This window comes from Hyaena hyaena, unplaced genomic scaffold (genome assembly GCF_003009895.1).
Source record: "Hyaena hyaena isolate Hyena2069 unplaced genomic scaffold, ASM300989v1 scaffold_612, whole genome shotgun sequence".
Classification (NCBI taxonomy): domain Eukaryota; kingdom Metazoa; phylum Chordata; class Mammalia; order Carnivora; family Hyaenidae; genus Hyaena; species Hyaena hyaena.
In genome coordinates, this window is record NW_024081246.1 from 770,764 (window position 1) to 790,490 (window position 19,727).

The following is a 19,727-nucleotide window of genomic DNA, read 5'->3' on the forward strand; positions in this document are numbered from 1 at the left end:
ACCCGGGAACAGAGAGGCGGATGGACGGCCTGGTGGCGGCGAGGAGGCCGCAGTTCCGAGGACTGGCCCCTCTTACACCAGGGCGAGGGAGGGTGCGTCCGTATTTCTACAGTAGTGTGCTGAATTTCTTTTTAAACATGTTAAAATTTAGTTCTAGAAGAATTTTTGCTCCACTGGTATCAGTTGTGGACCTTATTCATCCCCCACATTCAGGGAAGAACGGGGTGGATTTTGTGTTTTCCCTCCGGAGAAGCAGCCGTGGGGGGAGCCATGACCGCGGTCACCTGTGCAGGTGCGGGCCCCGCACAGGACGGACCACGCGCACGGTCCCCACGCGTCCCCGGCCCCCAGCCCCTGTCGTCTCGGCGCCCAGCAGGGATCCAGCATGTACCCAAGGAGGAGGCATCGGTTGTGGGGCGTCTGGGGGGGGTTGTACGCGGTGCCAACTGCAGCCTTTCATCTGACCCCGTGAGCCAGGCTGTGGTCCTGCGGCACGTTTGTGCGAATCCAGATCACAGCTTGACAGTCGCCCTTGGGTCAGTACACTTCAGTGTCATGTCAGCGAGGTTGTGGCTCAGGGCTTCTCCAACTTCCCTGTGCACCCAGATCCCTGGGACCCCATCAGGTGCAGGCTCTGACCCAGGTCTGGGGTCCCCAAGGGTGGTGCGAGGCTGCTCTCTGTTAGGGCCCCGGGGCTGACGCTGTGCGCTGGAGGGAATGCTGTGAGAGGCAAGGTTCCGTGTGTTTCCCAGAGGGTTTCCGGGAAGCTTTGAGCTGCCTGGACGTGTCCTTGTTCTCCAGCATCTGTGGACTCCTGCGTTCTTGCGGGGTTTTATGCAATTAATTAAAGTAACAATTGATCTACTTTTTATCTCTTTCAGCTAAAAGTAAATATTTCCTTCAATGCTGTGACTTCAAAGCTACTCCTACCATACAGAAAAATTACGTTTTTATAACACTCCTCAAACTACAGACTGCTTTTCTGTGGTTTAACTATAAGCCTGCATGCTTAACCACTGCCGTTCCAAAAGTTCACGTACAAAGTAGCTGGTACGTGGAAAGTATTTTCTGTGGAATTAAATCCGTACCTACCTAGGTTCTTAGGTCAGCCCGTAAGAGCCTGTTTAACCAGTAAATGCACCTTGAAGAGAGTATTAATATTCCTCTTTCAATTATAACTAGCTGCCATATTTAGTGTTCCTAGGGAAAAAGTATTTTTTAATGTTTATTTATTCGGGGAGAGAGAGCACACGCAAAAGAGAAGGGGAGGGGCAGAGAGAAAGGGAAAGAGAGAGAATCCCAAACAGACGCCATGCTGTCAGCACACAGCCCGACGCAGGGCTCAATCTTACAAACCAGGAGATCATGACCCGAGCTGAAATCAAGAGTCAGAAGCTTAAACAACTGAGCCACCCAGGTGCCCCTATTTTTTTTATTTCTAATTTGAGATCCCCAAATCTTTTTCCCTTAAGGAATGGATCTAATTTTATCTTTATTCATGTGGCCATTCATATAGCCCAACAGTGCTTATTGAAAATTACATTTTCTTCCAGTGATTGGGGAGACTGTCTTGTACAGTACATTCTGTGTGTGGTTGGGTGTATCTTCTCTTTTTTCAATAAGTAATCTTTAGTTTTTTGGATTCTCTCAGGTTCACAGTAAAGTTAAACATTACAGAGAGTTCCATATGCCCTGTCCTTTGCCTACAATTGTATAAATACCTTGTATTATTAGTGTTGTAATTGACATCTGTAAGCATCCCGCATCGATGTGCTCCATTGGTCACAATACGTGAGCCTATACTGATGGGGACGTTATGATTAAAACCCATCGTGTAGAATGCACTCCCGGTGTGTCTTCTGCGGATCTGGACAGATGGGTAATGGTGCGTATCCACCACTGTGGTACCCACGGGATAGTTTCACTGCCCTTAACACCCTCTGTCCCCCCACCCCCCAACCCCCGGAAACCACTCACTTATTTACTGTCCTCACAGTCTTGCCTCTTCCAGATCATTGCTGAGATCCTGTAACACGCAGCCTCTTCACACAGGTGTCTTTTACCCACCGCTGGGCATGTAACACTCCTCAGGGCTTCCGTGGTTTGATAGCACATGTCTTTCATTACTGAATAATATGGAGTTGTCTGCACGTACTGCAATTTATTTATTCATTCCCCTGTCAAGGCACCTCGGTGCTTCTGGCTGGGGGCGGTTACGGGTGAGGTTGCTGTTAGCATTCTTGTGCAGGCTTTTGTGACAGACATAAATTGTGAAGTTATGTGGGTGTGACCTGGAGCACCATTGCCGGTCTATACAGGACACCTGGGCTTGGATCCATAAGGGACTGACAGGCTGTCCCCCAGAGCAGAGCACCGTTTTGCACGTTCCCGTGACGAACGCATTTCCTCCTGCCCCGCGTCTTTGCCGCACGTGGCGGTATCCGCTTGCTGAGTTCTCGCCATTCTAATGGGTGTCTGCTGGTATTTCGCATGTTCCACTTGCAGTCCGCAGGTCCCGAATGACGGATGACAGGGAGCATTCTTCACGCTTACTTGTCATCTGTATACCTTTATTGAGGCATCTGTTCAGATCTGTTGATTAATTGAGTTGTTTTCTTGTTGGTTTTTAGGAGTTATTTGTATATTTGGGGTACAAGCCCCTTCTTTAGTAGATGCGCGTGTGGCCAGGATTTTCTCCCCGTCCGTGGCTTGTCTTCTCATTCTCTTGACGTGGTCTTACACGGGGCAGATTTTAATTTTAATCAGTCCAGTTTTTTTTTTCTTTCATGGATCACGTTGTTGGTTTTGTATCTGAAAAGTTATCACTGAACCCTGGTCATTTAGATTTCTCTTCTGTTCTAGAAGTTTCACAGTTTTGCATTTTACATTTAGGTTCTGTTACCTATTTTGAGTTGAGTTTCATGAAGGAAGGAAGGTCTGTGTTTAGATTGACTTTTTCCCCATGTAGATGTCTGGTTATCCCAGCACCATTTTTTGGAGGAACTGTCCTTCCTCCAGGGACTCCCCTGTCCTCCGTTGTTGAAGATCAGTTGGCCAGATTTAGGAGACCTGTTTCTGGCTCTCCGTCCAGTCCACTGGGGGTTGGGCCTGTTCTATTGCTGGTGTCGCAGCAGCTTAATAGTAAGTCTTAAAGTTTGGGCTATCTGTTCTCCAACATTGCTCATCTCTTCAATATTGTGTTGGACATTTATGGTCTTCTGCCTCTCCACATAATTAATCAGTATGTTTATGGCCACAAAATAACTGGAGGGGTTTGATTGTCAGTGCGTTGAATTTGCTGGTGGAGCTGTGAGGAACTGACACCTTGGCAATGTTACATCTTCCTATCTGTTAACGTGGAGCATCATTCCGCTTATTCACATCTTTTTTGATTTCTTTCACCAGAGACTTAGAGTTTTCTTCACATAAATCTTATAGATATTTTGTCAGATTTATCTCTTATTATTTCATTAATGTTGGTGCTAATGTAAATGGTATTGTGTTTTTAATTTTGAATTTCAGTTCATTGCTGGTATGGTGAGTCAGACCAATTGACTTCTATGTATTATCCTAGTATCTTGTCTACTTTACTTGCTTCTCTGTTTGGGAGGGTTTTTTGTTTTGTTCTCTTGTCAGTTCTTTGGGATTTTTTGCATAGACGGCTTTATCATCTGCAAAGATAGTTTTATTTCTTCCTTTTCTAGTCTATACACCTTTTCTTTTTTTTTTTTTTTTGTCTTTTTACATTAATTAGGGGCTTCTAGTATGATGTGCAGTAGGAGGATCCTTGCCTTATTCATGATCTTACGGAGAAAACATCTAGTTTCTCATCATTAAGTATGTGGTGAGAACTTGCCAAACTCAACACTCAAAAAACAAATAATCCAGTGAAGAAATGGGCAAAAGACATGAATAGGCACTTTTCCAAAGTAACATCCAGAGGGCTAACAGACACTTGAAAAGATACCCAGCATTACTCCGTTATGTGCTTGTTAATCAATGATGTCTTTCAAGGAATCAGTCCATTTCATCTAGATTACAAAATTTGTGAACTGTAGAGTTATTCATAATATATTACTCCTTTATAATCCTTTTAGTGTCCATGTGGTGAGTAGTGACGTATCCCCTTTTGTTTCTAATATTAGTATTCCTGTTTTCTCTTTCATTTCTTTGTTAACCTGGCTAGAGGTTTATAAATTTTACTGATTTTGTCAAAAAAACAACTCTGAGTTTTGTTGATTCTTCTCTATTCATTTCCTATTTTAGTGTCATTGATTTCTGCTTTAATTTTTATTTCTTTTCTTTTTCTTCTATATTCCCTGCCTTTCTCTAGGATTCTAAAATGGAAGCTTAAATGATTGATTTTAAGATCTTCTTTTCAAATATATGCACCTAATGCTGTAAAATTCTCTCTTAGCACTGCTTTTGCTGTGTCTCAAATTTTGATAAGTTGATTTTTCATTTTCATTTAAGTCCCAAATGTGTTTGCGTGTCCTTATCAATGCAGAAACTTCCTCAGGTACATGGCATTTGCTAGTGTATGGAACTCCCTGCCACCTAGTCATATATTCAATTCATTTATAAACTGGGTTTGGGAACTTGCAGTAGAACATGTGTTTCCATGTTGAGCTTCCAGAGTTTAAAGAGTTCTAGAGATATTCTCTCTCTGCAGGTGAATTCTGACCCATATGGGAACGATTATTGCCTGTTCTCTACTTGATATGAAGGGCAGAAATGATACAACAGGTGTATCCCGTGTTAGCACAGCCCCATGTTTAGTGATGCTGATGGTCAAGATGCTTTTCTTTCTAGGCAGCAAAGAACAGCTCATTCCAGAATGTAAACTCAGTCATTCATCCTTTTTAGACATTGGAATTATTCAGTGTCAAGAAAAAAAATTTTTTTTTCAAAAAAAATTCAAACACTTAAAATTCAATAATTGTCATCTTTCTTTTGTCTGGACTTATAATTACAATAGAACCCTTTTGTAGAGTTCCCTATTTTCGACATCCCTCTTTTGATCTTTCTTTCAGCCTCTATGTAAGACCCTAGAGCATCATACATTTCCAAGCACAGACGAAAAGCCATCTTAGTGTGGCCCATGGCCGACTCTCCCTGATGATTAATGCTTAGGCAGATGGACAGACTGGGACACAGAGAGGCTATGTCGCTTACAGGTGTCACACAGCTTGTTTTCTAACCATCTTCCAAACCGTATTCAGTATCTAAATAGTGACGCCTTCAGTCTCTGCTGAAAAGCCCTCTTCTGACTATATGACCACCCTGTGTTGTTGCTTTCATATCCACTGTCTCATTGATAGTCAGCACAGGCTGTTTGATCATTTTGATGGTTTATATGTGCTCTGTATACATCCCAAGTGTCACATTCCAAACCATATCAGAATGACATTAACAAAAAGAGTCCCTTCTGAGAGTTGTCGCAGTCACATTCGATTCCCCCATGTGAGCCCTTCAGAGTGCTGCCCTCGCTCCCCCAGGGCATACTGAGGGGGCTGGGCGCCCCCCAGTGACTCCCTTCGGGGTGGCCCCGGGTGGTAGAGTTTTCACGTCCAGCTCCCTTGCCTCCCACTGGGGCACTGTGAGGTATAGAGGGCCGCACATACGCACATGCACACGCACACACACCCACACCACCAAATCAGGCTGAGCTCTGTCACCAGGACCTGGGCCTGAGACACATCGCTCACTGTCCTCCCCTGGTCCCACGTCTCCGACAACTGTCCTCCCCTGGCCCCCCTCACCCTCGCGTACTTGCAGAGCCTCCTGTCAGGGTCTGCTTGGAGGGAACCCAGCCTGGGCAGCCTTCTGTCTGAGCCCGCGTCTCCACACAGATACAAAAGACCACGACGGTCCTGTGGTCTCTTTCACTGCAGGGGCAGCTGTCTCTCGTCTCTACACAGGTAAAGCACAGCTATGGAAACAGCAGTGACACGTACCTTTCGCCTTTGAACCTTGTCTAGGACACGCACATATTCCACTTTGCCGAGAAAACCAGTGCACGTTTTATAATTGACACCACTGCATACTTCACCAAGAAAGGCAGGCATTCTGTCATCCCTCCCGCTGGCACATCACAGCTCCTCCCTCAGGTGTGTGCAGCGGGGGAGCGCGCTCAGACACGGCAGACTCACTCACCCGGCTTTGCTCTGACCCTAGGCTCCATGGTGCCCTTTTCCATGCGGATCCTGCATGCCGAGCTCCAGCAGTACCTGGGGAACCCGCAGGAATCCCTGGACCGGCTGCACCGAGTGAAGGCCGTCTGCACCAAGGTACCAATGCCCCCCACCCCGTCGGACAACACCCTCACCTCCCCTTTGAGGGAGCACGCCACATCACTTTCCCCCCAGCCCACCCAACATCCGCCATCACCACCTCCTCCAGGAAGGCGGGGGGATCCGCTGCTTCATGACCATGCTATTCTTTGTTCTCCTTAAGTTGTTTTTCGCAGCAGAGGATGCAAAGCTTAGGGCCTGGAATCCTTCTTCCTTAGTATTTGCTGTCGTTGAAGGAGAACTGACAGAATCCTGTATTTGTCACAGGTGTACAACACAGTGAATCAGTATCACGTACGCTATGAAATAGGCACCACACTAAGTCTGGCGACCACTGGTCACAGTGCAGTGTCGTAACAATATCAGTGACCGGATTCCCATGCTGTGCGTTACACCTCTGTGTCTTACTTCATAACTGGGAGGCTTGTATCTATTAATCCCCTTCATTTCATCCACCCCCTCCCTCTGGCAACCGTCAGTTTGTTCTCTGCGCATCTGAGTCAGTTTCTGTTTTGTTTGTTTTGTATTTTAGATTGCACATGTGGGTGGAGTCGTACCGTATTTGCCTTTCTTTGACTTATTTCAGGTAGCATAATACCCTCTAGGTTCATCTATGTCGTCACAAATGGCTACACTTCATTCTTTTTACAACCGAGTAATACTCCGTTGTGTATATATACGCCACCTTTTTAATCCAGGCGCCCGTCAGTGGACATTTAGAACATTTAGTTTCCATATCTTGACGGTTGTAAATAACCTTGTAATGAACATAGAGGTGCGTATGTCTTTCTGAATTAGTGTTTTCATCTTCCTCTGATAAAAACCCAAAAGTAGACTGCCGGATCGTAGAGCCGTTCTCTTTTCAATTTTGTGAAGAATCTCCGCATTGTTTTGCGTAGCGGCCGCACCAGTTTCGTTCCCGCCAGCAGTGCACGGGGCTGCCTTTCCCCCACCTCCTCACCAGCACCTGCTATATCTTGTCTTTTTGATCCAAGCCATCCTGACAGCCATGTGATAATAGCTCATTGTGGTTTTGATTTGCACGTCCGTGATGGTTCATGACAGTGAGCATCTTTCCACGTGCCCGTGGCCGCCCATATGTCTTCATTAGCAAATGTCTCTTCAGGCCCTCTGCCTGGTTGGGTATTTTTATATTGAGTTTTATGAGCTCTTTGTATATTTTGGATGTTAACCCCTTATCATATATGCCATTTGCAAATATCATCTCTTCATTGGGTTGCCTTTTCATTTTGTTAATGATTTCCTTTGCTGTGTAAAAGCATTTTAGTTTGATATAGTCCTTTTTGTTTGTTGTTGCTTTTTTATTGTCCTTACCTGGGGAGAGAGATCCAAAAATGTCACTAAAACCAGTGTCCGATAGCTTACTGCCTGCATTTTATTCCAGGAGTTGTATGGCTTCAGGTTTTATATTTAAGTCTTTGATCCATTTGGAGTTCATTTTTGTATATGGTGTCAGAAAGTGGTTCTGTTTCACTCTTTTGCATGTGGCTGTCCATTTTCCTGACATTTATTGAAGAGACTTTCCTTTCCCCATTGTATATTTTCGTGTCCTTTGTCATAGATTAGTTAGCCATGCTTTATGGTCAGCTGTGTGTTCTTTTCCGTTGATCTACGTGTCTGTCTTTGTGCTGGTACCAAATGGCTGTAAGTATTATAGCTTCTAGGATGTTTTGAAATCAGGAACAGGGCCCCCTCCACCTCCCCACCCCCACCTCCCACCGAGTTGCTTTTCTTTCTCAAGGCTGCTTTAGCTCTTCATGGTCTTCTGTGGCTCCGTACAAATTTTAGGATTATTTTAGTTCCACTTCTGTGGGAAAGGCCGTTGGTGTTCTGATAGGGATTGTGTTGAATCTGTAGACTTCTTTGGATATTTTGACACTATTCTTCCAGTCCGCGGTACTTAATATCTTTCTGTGTATTTGCATCATCTTCAGTTTCTTTCATCAGTTTTCTGAGCGCAGGTCTTTCACCTTGGCTAAATTTTCTCCTAGATATTTTATTTTTCTTGATGCAATTGTAAATTGGATTATTTTAATTTCTCTTTCTGGTTGTTTGTTATTATATAGAAATGTAACAGATTTCTCAATATTGATTTTTGTATCCTGCAATTTTAATGAATTCACTTATTGGATCTAATGGTTTTGGGGTGGATGATTTGGGGTTTTCTATATATAGTATCATGTCATCTGTGAATAGTGAGAGTTTTACTTCCTTTGTAATTTGGATGCCTTTTATTTCTTTTTCTTAGTGCTGCAGCTAGGACTTCCAATAATATGTTGAATAAAAATGGCAAGAGTAGGCATCCTCAACTTGTCCCTGACCTTAGAGGAAACTCTTTCAATCTTTCATCATTAAGTATGTTAGCTGCGGCTTTGTCCTCTCTGGTCTTTATTATACTGAGGTACATTCCCTCTGTACCTATTGTGTTGAGAGTTTTTATCATAAGTGGACATGAAACTGTGTCAGATGCTTTTTCTGCATCTGTAGAGATGTCGTAGGACTTTTTTTCCCCATTTTGCTGATGTGATGTATCCCACTGACACACGGGTATTGAACCATCCTTGCACCCCTGGAATGAGTCCCACTTGGCGGTGGTGTATGATCCTTTTGTTGTATAGTTGAATTCAGTTTGCTGACACTTTGTTGAAGATTTTTGCATGTATGTTCATCAGGGATATTGGCCTGAAATTTTCTTTCTTTCTTTCTTTTTTTTCTTCCTTCAGTGTCTTTGTCTGATTTTGGTATCAAGGTAATGCTGGCCTTACAGAATGAGGTGGGAAGTATTCCTTCCTCTTCAGGTTATAGAAGAGTTTGAGAAGGATAGGTATTAACTCTTTCTAAAATGTTTGGTAGAATACACTTGTGAAGCCATCTGATTCTAGACTTTTGTTTGTTGGGAGTTTTTTTTATTACAGGTTCAATTTTATTATGAGTAATTGGCCTGTTCAGATTTGCTATTTCCTCCTTGTTTAGTCTAGAAGGATTATATGTTTCTAGGAACTTATTCATTTCATTAGGGTCATCCAGTTTGTTGGCATGTAAGTCTTCCTTAGTATCCCTGGTAGATTAAAAGCAGGGAAATATCCCCTTATGTGGCCCCTTATGGCCCACACGTCCTGCAAACACTCCAGGCACCCACTTCATGTCTTACAGAGGTCCTGTGAGCAATTAGCAGGAAATAGGAAATCTGCAGGCAGTGGGCCGCCCTGCCGCTCAGGTCGCCCATCGTTAGATGGAAGTGCACTGCCGTTCCCACCTCCCCTGCAGGGAAGTCGTGTCCGTGGAGCTCAGAGCAGTAACCACAAGCGGTGAGAGCAGCGGCACATTTCCGCTCTGCGTTAAGTGAGATGGTATCTTTCCGATCCCTCCTTTCAGCCTCCAGTTATTCTTGAGAGAGGTTTAATGGGGCTTTTTCCAAGATGCAGGGAGGTGGGCGGGTGGGCTCCTCCCTTCACAGAGTGGCCCTCACTCCAGCACCAGCTGGCGTCCTGGGCACCCACAGCCTCCGTGTTTTATAACTTCAGAGAGAAAAGGGGCGCCAGGGTGGCTTAGTCGGTTAAGCGTCCGACTTTCGCTTAGGTCATGATCCCGCGGTTCGTGGGTTCGAGCCCCGCATCGGGCTCTGTGCTGACTGCCAGCTCGGATCCTGGAGCCTGTTTCAGTCTGTGACTCCCTCTCTCTCTGACTCTCCCCTGCTCACGCTGTCTCTCTCTCTCTCTCCTAAAAATAAATAAAACATTTAAAAAAAAAAAAAAACTTCAGAGAGAAAAAGAAAAACTCTTCTCTCTTGTACACTAAGCAGCTGATGGGGAAATTGTGTTGACCAACATTTTTTGAGGTTCTAACACTTTTTCCCTTGATTGTTAAAACATACTTAAGATACAGCTATTTTCAGAAATAAGCATGTAACTTGTTATCGAGAAATGCAAAATCAATGATTTTCTAAACTGTACACAGATGATTTTCTTAATTATGTTTTGCGTTTACCTCCATATCACATGGGGGGAATTTTTATGTACTTGAGAGAAAATTCCAAGTGTTACAGTGACTTGAGGGGAGAAAAGAAGACATTTCAGAAGTAGTTTTCCTGGCCCTGAGGTGTCTTGTGTGCTGCAGGGTAGGGAGAGATGGGGCTGGTCTTCCGGCCGCGGCTGCTCTAGGAATCTGTACCGTGTTCCACGGAAACACGGCATGCTCACTAGGAACCAGTCTCTGTCCCTCAGCATTTTGCAGATAACAGCTCATTTAATCCTAACACAGACCCAGTAAAGTAGGGGTTTCATTGCCCCAGTTTACAGCTGAGTACACTGAGGCCCAGAGAGGCCAGCTAACTTGCCCGTGATCACGTGATTTGACCCCTCGTTGTGACGCGTCCCGGCTTAAGGGAGAAAGACCTACGATGTTCCTGCCTGTGCCCAATTCTCTGCTCCGTCCAGTATGAACATGTCTTCCTGCATTTGGTGGTAGATTTCACACGACTAATAAGAGCCTGGGGTCAGTGGCTGAAATACCCTGTCCCACAGGCTGGCCCTGGAGACGGGGTCCCTCCTCACTCAGGTGCTTTCATCCCCGGGTGGCCGGGCGGTGACAGCTGTCAGCTCCGTGAGGGCAGAGAGGTGAGCAGGCCCCGTGCGGTCGCGCCACGGAAGCACCTAGGCTGGCGCCGCCTGCAGCATTGGGACCCGCCGCCGGTGCCTGAGTGTGACCGAGTCTCTCAGGTGCCACCTGGTCAGGGACACCCCAGCCCACGTCATGGGACCACGCTGTGCGCCAGGGGACGGCCTTACAGCACGACCCCGATGTGAGCCCGTCCGTGTCGTCTGCTGAACTGATGAAAGGGTGGGTGGTTCTGATTCTGGAAGAAACTCAGGCAGCCGGTCCTGGAAGAGAGAGTGTGTTGGTCTCTGGCCAGAAGGATGTTCGTGGCTGGTCTGAGCGTGTCCTCTCTGTGTTCCAGCAGAAGCTTGGCCCTGCCTCCCCCAAAAGAGGCAGCCCCAGGGACAGGACTGCTGGCGGTGAAGAGGAGGGGTGGGGACACAGAGCCCGGTGGTGCCTGCGGATCCCCCCCACCCCCCCACCCCCCACCATCAGAAAGAGGCCCAGCCCCTGAGCTTCCGCCCCGTCCTGTGCGCTGCTCCCCCACCCAAGGTGGTTCTTACCTCGCGAACTGGTCCCACACAGGAGTGAAGGTGCTTTCAGCTGGATGCCCCTGGGGACATGGGAGCGGGAGCAGTTTGTCTCTGATCCGTGATCAGGTCAGTGGGCAGATGTGTACGAGCAGCTGTGTGCACTGCCCGCTACAGTCCAGGGCTGAGCATGACTGCATGACACCCCCGCCCCGAGCTCTGTGAGCCCAGTTTCCTGGGGAGCGCTCCCCACCCCATCCTGTTCCGTCTGAGCTGTTCCCCAGCGTGTGGGGACATGCAGAATGAGGTGGCCAGAGGCAGTGTTCAGGCCAGGATTTACTTACACTACATCCAGGAGGCCCTGGGTGACTCGGTGGGTAAAGCATCCGACTCTTGGTTTCTGCTCAAGTCATGATCTCACCGTTGGTGAGTTCGAGCTCTGTGCGGACAGCGGGGCCTGCTTGGGATTCTCTCTCTGCCCCTCCCCCACTCGCTCTCTCTCAAACTGTAAAAAAAAAAAAAAAAAAGTACAAACTCTACAAATACTAACGGCCCACACGCCATTCCTGTGACAGCATGGATCCTAGTGGGTTAAAGTTAGGGGCACGGGTGTGTGACCTGCACACAGGTCTGTTCTTTGCACAGCCACTGATCTCTGCTTTGCGCCTATAAACCAGAGGTCAGAGGCTGGACCACCAGTGGGCTGGTGTTTTGAGTCGGTCCCAGCCGATGGGAAACCCCAGGAGAGCTGTAAACCTTAGGCTCTTGAGCAAGGCCCTTCCCCGCACGCCCTGTGTTCTCTCCTGTGTCCTTCAGCGCGCCCCCGGGTGTGCCAGGTGGAGCGCCCGTGACGGTCGTGGGGTCGCCGTGACCTGCTGTGTGTCATGTTTTTTGTCCTCCGTTAATGCTCACGACAGCCCTCTGAAGTGACAGCGTCCCCATTTTCCAGAGGTGGAGCATGTCACCAGGGTCTGACAGCGGGGTGGGGGTGGAGAGCCTCCCCTAGGAAGGACACCGGCCCAGAAACCTGACACTCCCCGTGGGGTCACGCTGCGGTCCCCTTGCTCCCAGCCATGCAGCGGACTCCCCGCCGCCCTGGGAACGTGGTCCAGGCAGCACACTCGTGTGTCACCTTGATGGGGACTGTGGCCGCTCCTGCTGCACTTGTGGTGCCAGCAGCTGTGCTCGTGGGGCCGGGGGGAGGGGGGGCTCTTCACTGCTGAGGGGTCAGGATGTGGAGTCGCGTCTCCTCGGGGGATGTCCTCCACCTGTCGCCTCCCCCAGCTTTCCTTCCTAAGCCTGCACCCGGCCCCAGCCTCCTGCCTGACCCACGGTGCTGGTACTGAGCCCTGGGGCACCGGCTCAGCGACCCCCTCCCAGGCCCAGCTCGCCTGCCAGTATCCGGTTGTGGGTGGAGAACGGGGCCGCCCCCAGGCCATCCCCCCTCGAGTCTTCAGGGCAGGAGGTCAGGACCGGGGCTGTGTGTGGTGGCCTCAGACTGGCCAGGAGCCTTGACGCTGGTCTGAGAAGCTCAACTCAAGGACAGTCTACAAAACCAGAGTTGTCGCTTCTATGCCCAGATGATACGCTGTGACCCATGTGCGCAGATGATACGCTCTGAGCTGTGCCATCGGACAGCTTCTCTCCAGCAAGAGTCAGCCCTTCAAAGGTTTGGTCCGAGCATGGAGTCCCCAGGCAAGAAGAAATAGCCGTATGTGGCAGCCCCATATAAGGGCCCTCGAGCAGGGGTATCTCAGAGCAGAGCCAGATCTGGGGTGTCCCAGAGCAGGGCCGGGATCTGCGGTGTCAAGGCATGATGTGATTTCCAAACAGTTATCTAACTGCACGGCCGAAACATGGGAAATGTCCACACGTGGTGCTAGTTTTGCAAGCCGGCCTACAGGTGTATCGTTGCGGTTCCATCTCGAGTAAACAGTGTCGGCTGGAAAGCAGCATCGTGTTAGCTGTGTGGGTAACGGGAACGGAGGCCGTTGTATCCTTTTTTATTTTTCGGTCTTAGTTCTGTTAACGTGTATTAGCTTTATAATCAGACATTATTCTATTGAGAAAAGTTAGATGAGCCTGCAGGACAGAGAAGGCGAAGTTAAGACAGTGGTAACAGGAAGGGAGCCAGCAGCAGGTCTGGCTCCTGGTCACCAGAGCCACGAGGGAAGTGGCGTCAGGACACGGCTCTGGGTGTCCGGAAAGCAGTCCTTTGCTCCGAAGAGGCCAAGCTTTCCTTAATGCAGAAGATTCCGCGGAGAGGGCTTGCAGAGTCTGTTCAGCAGGCGGCCCGAGAGTAGACTGGTGCCGGACCGTAGCAGGGCCCAGTTCGAGCAGGACGTCAGCTTGTGGTCTTTACCAGGCGGCCCCGGTGCCGGTCTCCCTGCTGTCTCTGAGGCGGAGGAACGCGGTCCGGTAGATAGACGTTTGGTGTCGTGCCGTCGTATCCGGGAGGGTGAAAAGCTCCTTGACCTCAGGCAGGTGTGCCGCGCTTCCAGGCCTCGGGCACGCTAGCGACCGTCGTGCCAGGGCAGCAGGTGCTTCCGTCCCCGGGGCCGCTGCTCCTCTGGCTTCTCCGCGGCCTGTGTCCCCCGCCAGTCCTAAAAGACCTTTACGGACTGGTGGGGAAAGAGCCAAGGGAACACGGTTCTCACACCACTTGCAGAAGTAGACAGTCCATAAAATGATGGTGCCAAAGTAGCTCGAGGTGTGGGCCGTTGTCGACGTGGACGTGCCTCGCGTGGCCCTGAGCTCAGCTCCGTCCCTCCCGCAGCCCAGCCCCTCCTCCCGTCCCAGGTTAGCCTGGCGGAGGGAACCTCGTAAAGGAAGTCTGCTTTAGAGACCCCCAGCTGAAGAAGCCAGAGGGTGAGGTACATTTTGTGGAAAAGAAATAGATTCAAGTGTCGACTTGATTGGCTCCCTGCTGATAACTGTGACTGCTAATAAGGCAGAGGTGACAGCTTTGTTTCTAGGAAGGCTGAGTATCTTTCAGGTACAAATGGAGCCAAGGACAGCCGTTGTCCGCCCTCCCTGGCCAGCTCCTCAGGGAAAGGCTCCAGGGGGCTGGCCATCTGCAGGCTGGCCGATCTGGCCCCTGGCAGGCCTCATGTGACCCAGCCATCCCCCACTTCCTGACGCTCTGGCAGGAGACAGAGCGACTGTGGCTTCATCACATAAGATGGGACTGATTGGCAAGTGGAGAGAGGTGATTTAAAGACTGAAGACAGCTCCTGCTTCCTGGCTCGAGGCAGCCCCTCTGCCCTTTGCCATTGACGCCCACGCTCCTGGGCCTGTGCGTGTGTGGAGTGCAGCAGCAGATGACGCGAGGGTCCCTGTCACCGGGGATCAGGTGGGCGAGGCTCACACTCCTGGGCCCTCAAAGGAGCTCAGGACTGTCCCTGTCGTTGGGGTTACAAGATTTGTATCTTGACTCTGCTCATGGTGGATTTTCACACGTTTAGAAACTCCAGACTGCATCGTTGCAGATCTCAGGATGTGGACCTGGGAACGTGAGCTGAACCCTGCAGTGGCTTCAACCTAGTGTAAAATCCAATGCCCTGGGCGCCCGGGTGACTCACTCGGTTAAGTGTCCGACTTCGGCTCAGGTCATGATCTCGCCAATCATGTGCGAGCCCCACGTCGGGCTCTGTGCTGACAGCTCAGAGCCTGGAGCCTTTTTCAGATTCTGTGTACCCATCTCTCTGCCCCTCCCCCACTCATGCTCGCTCACACGCTCTCTCTCTCAAAAATAAACATTAAAAATAAAATCTGATGCACCAGAAGTGAACCACAAGGCTACAGAAGTTAGCAAATGATCCAGTCCCGACTTGTACACGAGAGCCCAGCAAAACGTGGGCGTCAGCGGAATGAGGTCTGGAATTCTGTATTCCTCACTTGTATGCCTTGACGTTGTGTGTTCTGTCCTTGCGTGATCTGCCTGGAAAGAAGACAGCGTTGTTTCATGGTGTGGAGCCGTAAAGGACACCGTGTCCACAGGCAGTGGTGGGAGGGGGAGGGCGCCGTATCCACACGCAATGGTGGGAGGGGGAGGGCGCAGTGTCCACACACAGTGGTGGGAGGGGGAGGGCGCCGTGTCCACACGCAGTGGTGGGAGGGGGAGGGCGCCGTGTCCACACGCAGTGGTGGGAGGGCTCGAGGGGCGCCTGTCTCTTCCTGGCAGAGTGACTGGCCCACGTGAGCCTCGAGATCTTCAGCCGTAGATGAGGGGTGTCCCCAGCTGCCTCGGGACTGCCAGGGGGGTTAGATCAGGAGTCAAGACAAGTGACTTAGCTCAGAGTCTGGTCCGTGGCCGTGTTAAATAATCCTTGAGTGGCTTGAAGCAGCTCCAAGAAACCTTTTGCTTTGCAAAGCCTCTTTCCCAGAAGCTCCCCTAGGAGACTGTGGTGGGGATAGGTAGGTCACAGGACTTTCTGGAGACATCTGAGCCCCACTAGGGCACACGTGCTCTCACTTGAGTCTGGACGCAGGTAGGTTGTTAGTGAGAACTTGGGCCCTTGAACGCGGGCCTCCACCAGTGGTCTGTACCCTGGGTGCCCCGTGCACAAAACCCATTCCCCACAACTACCGCATCTGCAGCCACGGCGGCCCACCCAGGCGAGAGGGCCGAGGCTCCTGCCCTGGAACTTTCCTACACACCGTGGTCCCCAGCCCGTCGGTCCCCAGAGCGCCAGCTGACACGCGTCAGAAGTGCGGGCCCTGGTGCCACACTGCAGGCATACAAAGCAGAGCCTGAAGTTTACCACAGTCCAAGGTCATGCGTGCACACTGTGCCCAGACTTACGGGCAAGCGTAAATGTGGGGCCCTGTGGCCCAGGCTGGTGCCGTCCGCTTTGCCCGTTCTGGGAAGTGCTCGCCAGTGTCTGATCTGGACCTGGGCCATTCTGTCCGGGGCAGAGGGCTGCGGGGGGGGGGTGACATTACCACGGTTGCAGACCAAACACTTTGCGCTTTGGGTTGGCAGTGTTTCGGTCACTTTCCTTCACAGAACTAACCTTTCGGAGGTGAGTGCGCTGGGACTGTAAAGTCCATCGGCGGCAGAGGGGTGGGGACTCCTGCTCTTCCCTCCAGGACATGTGTCCTCTCCTGTTGGCTCCCAGAGGAGCCCACCCCCTGCCTGCCCCGCACTCACACTCCAGCCTCTGGACTCCAGGCACCATCCAGGCTTCTGCCCAGGCTGCAGATAAGGGGGCCCAGAGGCGGGTTCTCGGCACACATGACGCGAGGTGAGGCGCTTGGCCCATCCGCGCCTTGCCCTCATGGTGTGTGCGGCCCGCCTCCGCGAGGCTCCTTCTCTCCAGCTTGGCTTCGTGCTTGGACACCTGCTCTGTCCCCTGTGTCCCGCCCAGTGACGCTGGCGGCCGGCCCTAGGGGCCAGGAGGGCGCGGGGCTTCTCTCCTTCAGGGACTCTTGCCCCTCTCTTCCTGTCTGTCCTGTGTTCTCGCCGGAGGTTAGTTAAGAGCAGCGTCAGGACTTCCTTTCCCGATCTCTTTCCATTTGTACGATTCTCTATCAGAAGACAGACGCACTAACGTCCCAGAACCTGGTTTGGACCCAAACACCTTTGCGGTTCCAGTTTTGAACCGCGTCTGGAGCCAGCGAGGCAGCCGTGCTGTTCACGGAGGCTGAGCGCCAGCTGGCGCTAAGTGGGGACCCTCGCAGGTGCGCAGAGGCCCAGCTCGCCCTCTGCTGTGTCCCCGGGGACCCCGCACGCGAAAGCCCAGAGTGGTGCTTCATGGGGTGACAAACGTCCCCTCCCGGGGTGGGTCATGTGGGGACATGGTAACTGGCAAGGTGATTGATAAGCAAAAGGATCTTTTCCCCAAACCACCTGCCCTTGAGGTTGGTAATGACGGAGCTGTGACACGGCGTCCTCAGTGCTCCATCTCCCGCCACACAGCCTTTCCCCTCCACGCTTTTCTCTCCTCCTGCCGCTCAGCACACACGCTCCCTCCTCACTGTGCTGACAGCCATGTCTTCTCAGGAAGAGCCAGACACTCAAGCAACCCAAAGTTATTAGCCGAACAGCCCAAGCTACATAAAGTGACAGGTGCTCAGAATAGATTGGCTGCATTGAGAAAGGCTGCAGCCCGCGGAACCTGGAGGAGCAAGACTGCGTTTTCACTGAAGTTAATAGTCACCCTCGTGTGTAACACTGGAGAACCTCACCTCTCTGCTGTCCCAGTGCTTTCCGAGCGTCTTAGACCCAGAAGCCGCCCCTCCGCACCCCCTCCCTGCGTCCTGAGTGCTGATGTTTAAATGTGTCCATGTGGAACATTCCCCGACAAATTGGTTTCCATACAGAGAAATCTGCTTCTCCTAGAATCTGCCCTGACAAAGTCTGGAAGCAAATCCATTTCTCATGGTCTTGTTCTCGTTCGGCATTGCCGCAGATCCTGGCGAATCTGGAGCAGGGCTTGGCGGAGGACGGCAGTGTGAGCAGCATCACGCCGGAGAACAGACGAGGTCAGTGCCCGACGGCTCACCGAGTAACTGTCCTCCCCGCCTCCTCTGTCCTCACTCACTGAAGCCTCCGTCCTCGCGTGCGGGAAACCACGCGCTAGGCCTGGTGCCCTTGGTACCTGGAGGACAAGCCCAGGCGCGAGGCCCACCCGCAGGGAGCCCCGTCGGGTGCAGGAGACCCGCCCGCACCCAGCTGTCCCAGAAGCCAGCGTGGCTCCCGCGGCGGGCAGGTGCTGGGGCAGAAAGGGGCTGGGCGTCCCTGGGGTGGGGGCTGCCCTCCAGAGCCACGACAGAGAGGGGCGCGAGGAGGCCCCCATGCAGGGGGAGGGGCCCTGTACCCGCCTAGGAGGCCAGGCTGGCCCTGAGCGCCGGGCCACTGGGAGCCAGTCAGGAGACGGGCTTCCTGGCTGTAACTTCTTGAGAACATGCAGGGTGAGCTGCTAATTACGCTCCAGAACCCACTCAGACGGCCTTGAGAGCCCCTCACCTACCCCTGCCTCCTCACGACCATCCTTCCTTCGGCACAGCGCCGGCCCTGTGGCACCTCTGGGGACTCGGCAGTTTCCACCCACGCGAGCCCCGGCCCAGAGCCGGCCCTCGGCGGCCACCGGCCAGCATGGCCCAGTGTGTGCCTGGCAGCCCCGTGTGCACCCGGCCCGGATTGGGCCCTTGGTGGCCACCAGCCAGCGTGGCCCCGTGGGAGCCTGGCCCGGATTGGGCCCTCGGTGGCCACTGGCCAGTGTTACTCTGGCAAGTGGTGCTTCCTCTGCAGCTGCTCCGAGGAGATTCACGGGCCAGAGGCGGTGAGGAGAGCATCCCCGCCGGTGCCCCAGGGGCAGGCGACCCTGAGAGAAGGAGAGAGGGGGTGGGCAGGAGCCGTTCACCTGTGGGGCCAGCCGCACTCTGCTGCTTTTATGCTTTCAATACAGCGTCCTTTGTGTGAGAGGCCCCAGAGGACAGCCAGGTTTGTAGGGTGTGTGTGTGCATTTGTGTGTGTGTCTGCATGCACCCCCCAACACACACACAGACTTCCCAGGGCCATAACTGCAGCTAGGTCAGCCAGGAGGCGTCGCCCACCCTCAGACATCCCAGCTTCTGGCACTGGGTGCCAGTGCGCATGCGAATGAGCAGACAGCTACTAGATCTCAGAAAGAAGATCCCGATTCCTAAGAGTCATAATAGAAACAGTTTCACGTGAACAGGGCTTCCTCCTCCCAGAGCTAAGAGGTAGCAATTGAAAGAGGTGCATGGGTGAGCCTGGGGGGCTCGGGGGGTTGAGCATCAGACTCCTGATCTCTTCCCAAGTGATGATCCCCGAGCTGTGGGATGGAGTTCCACGCTCGGTGGGAAGCCTGCTTGGGATTCTCTCTTGCTCGCTCGCTCTCTCTCCCAAAAAAAGGGAAAAAAACAGAAGTCCATGGAGACGACCTGCAGTTCACTGAGACAGTCCACATAGTACGTTCATTAACACAAGACACTTACTGTTGACAATTTACCACAAAAATGGTGTTGCGAGCACCTGATGTATTTTTAACTGCTTAAAGGCAAAGTGTGTTAAGTTCCTAGTTCTAGCGATGAAGTTTATCGTGTTCTTCAGCAGGTCCGAGAATCAGCATGCCTTCTAGGCGGTATAAGCCCACAGCCGCCCCCTGGTCCTAGCACGCGGGGAGGCCACGCTCAGCTCGTGGGCAGAGCAGGGTCGGCCAGCTCACAGAATGACGGTCATTCAGGCACCACCGTCCCCCAGGCCCGTGGGCCACAGCAGCCGCCACCGGGCAGACACCCCCAGGAAGCCAGCTCTGCT

At 51.6% G+C, this 19,727-nt stretch overlaps 1 protein-coding gene across 1 annotated transcript in view; it reads left to right on the forward strand.

Moving 5' to 3' along the window:
* The window catches only part of TRAPPC12 (trafficking protein particle complex 12), a 73,130-nt gene that overhangs the window by 34,313 nt on the left and 19,090 nt on the right, over window positions 1-19,727 (forward strand). The window contains exons 6-7 of the mRNA XM_039257374.1: window positions 6,178-6,290; window positions 17,854-17,926. Of these exons, the coding sequence (XP_039113305.1) occupies window positions 6,178-6,290; window positions 17,854-17,926 (186 nt within the window). The remainder of the gene's footprint in view (window positions 1-6,177; window positions 6,291-17,853; window positions 17,927-19,727) is intronic.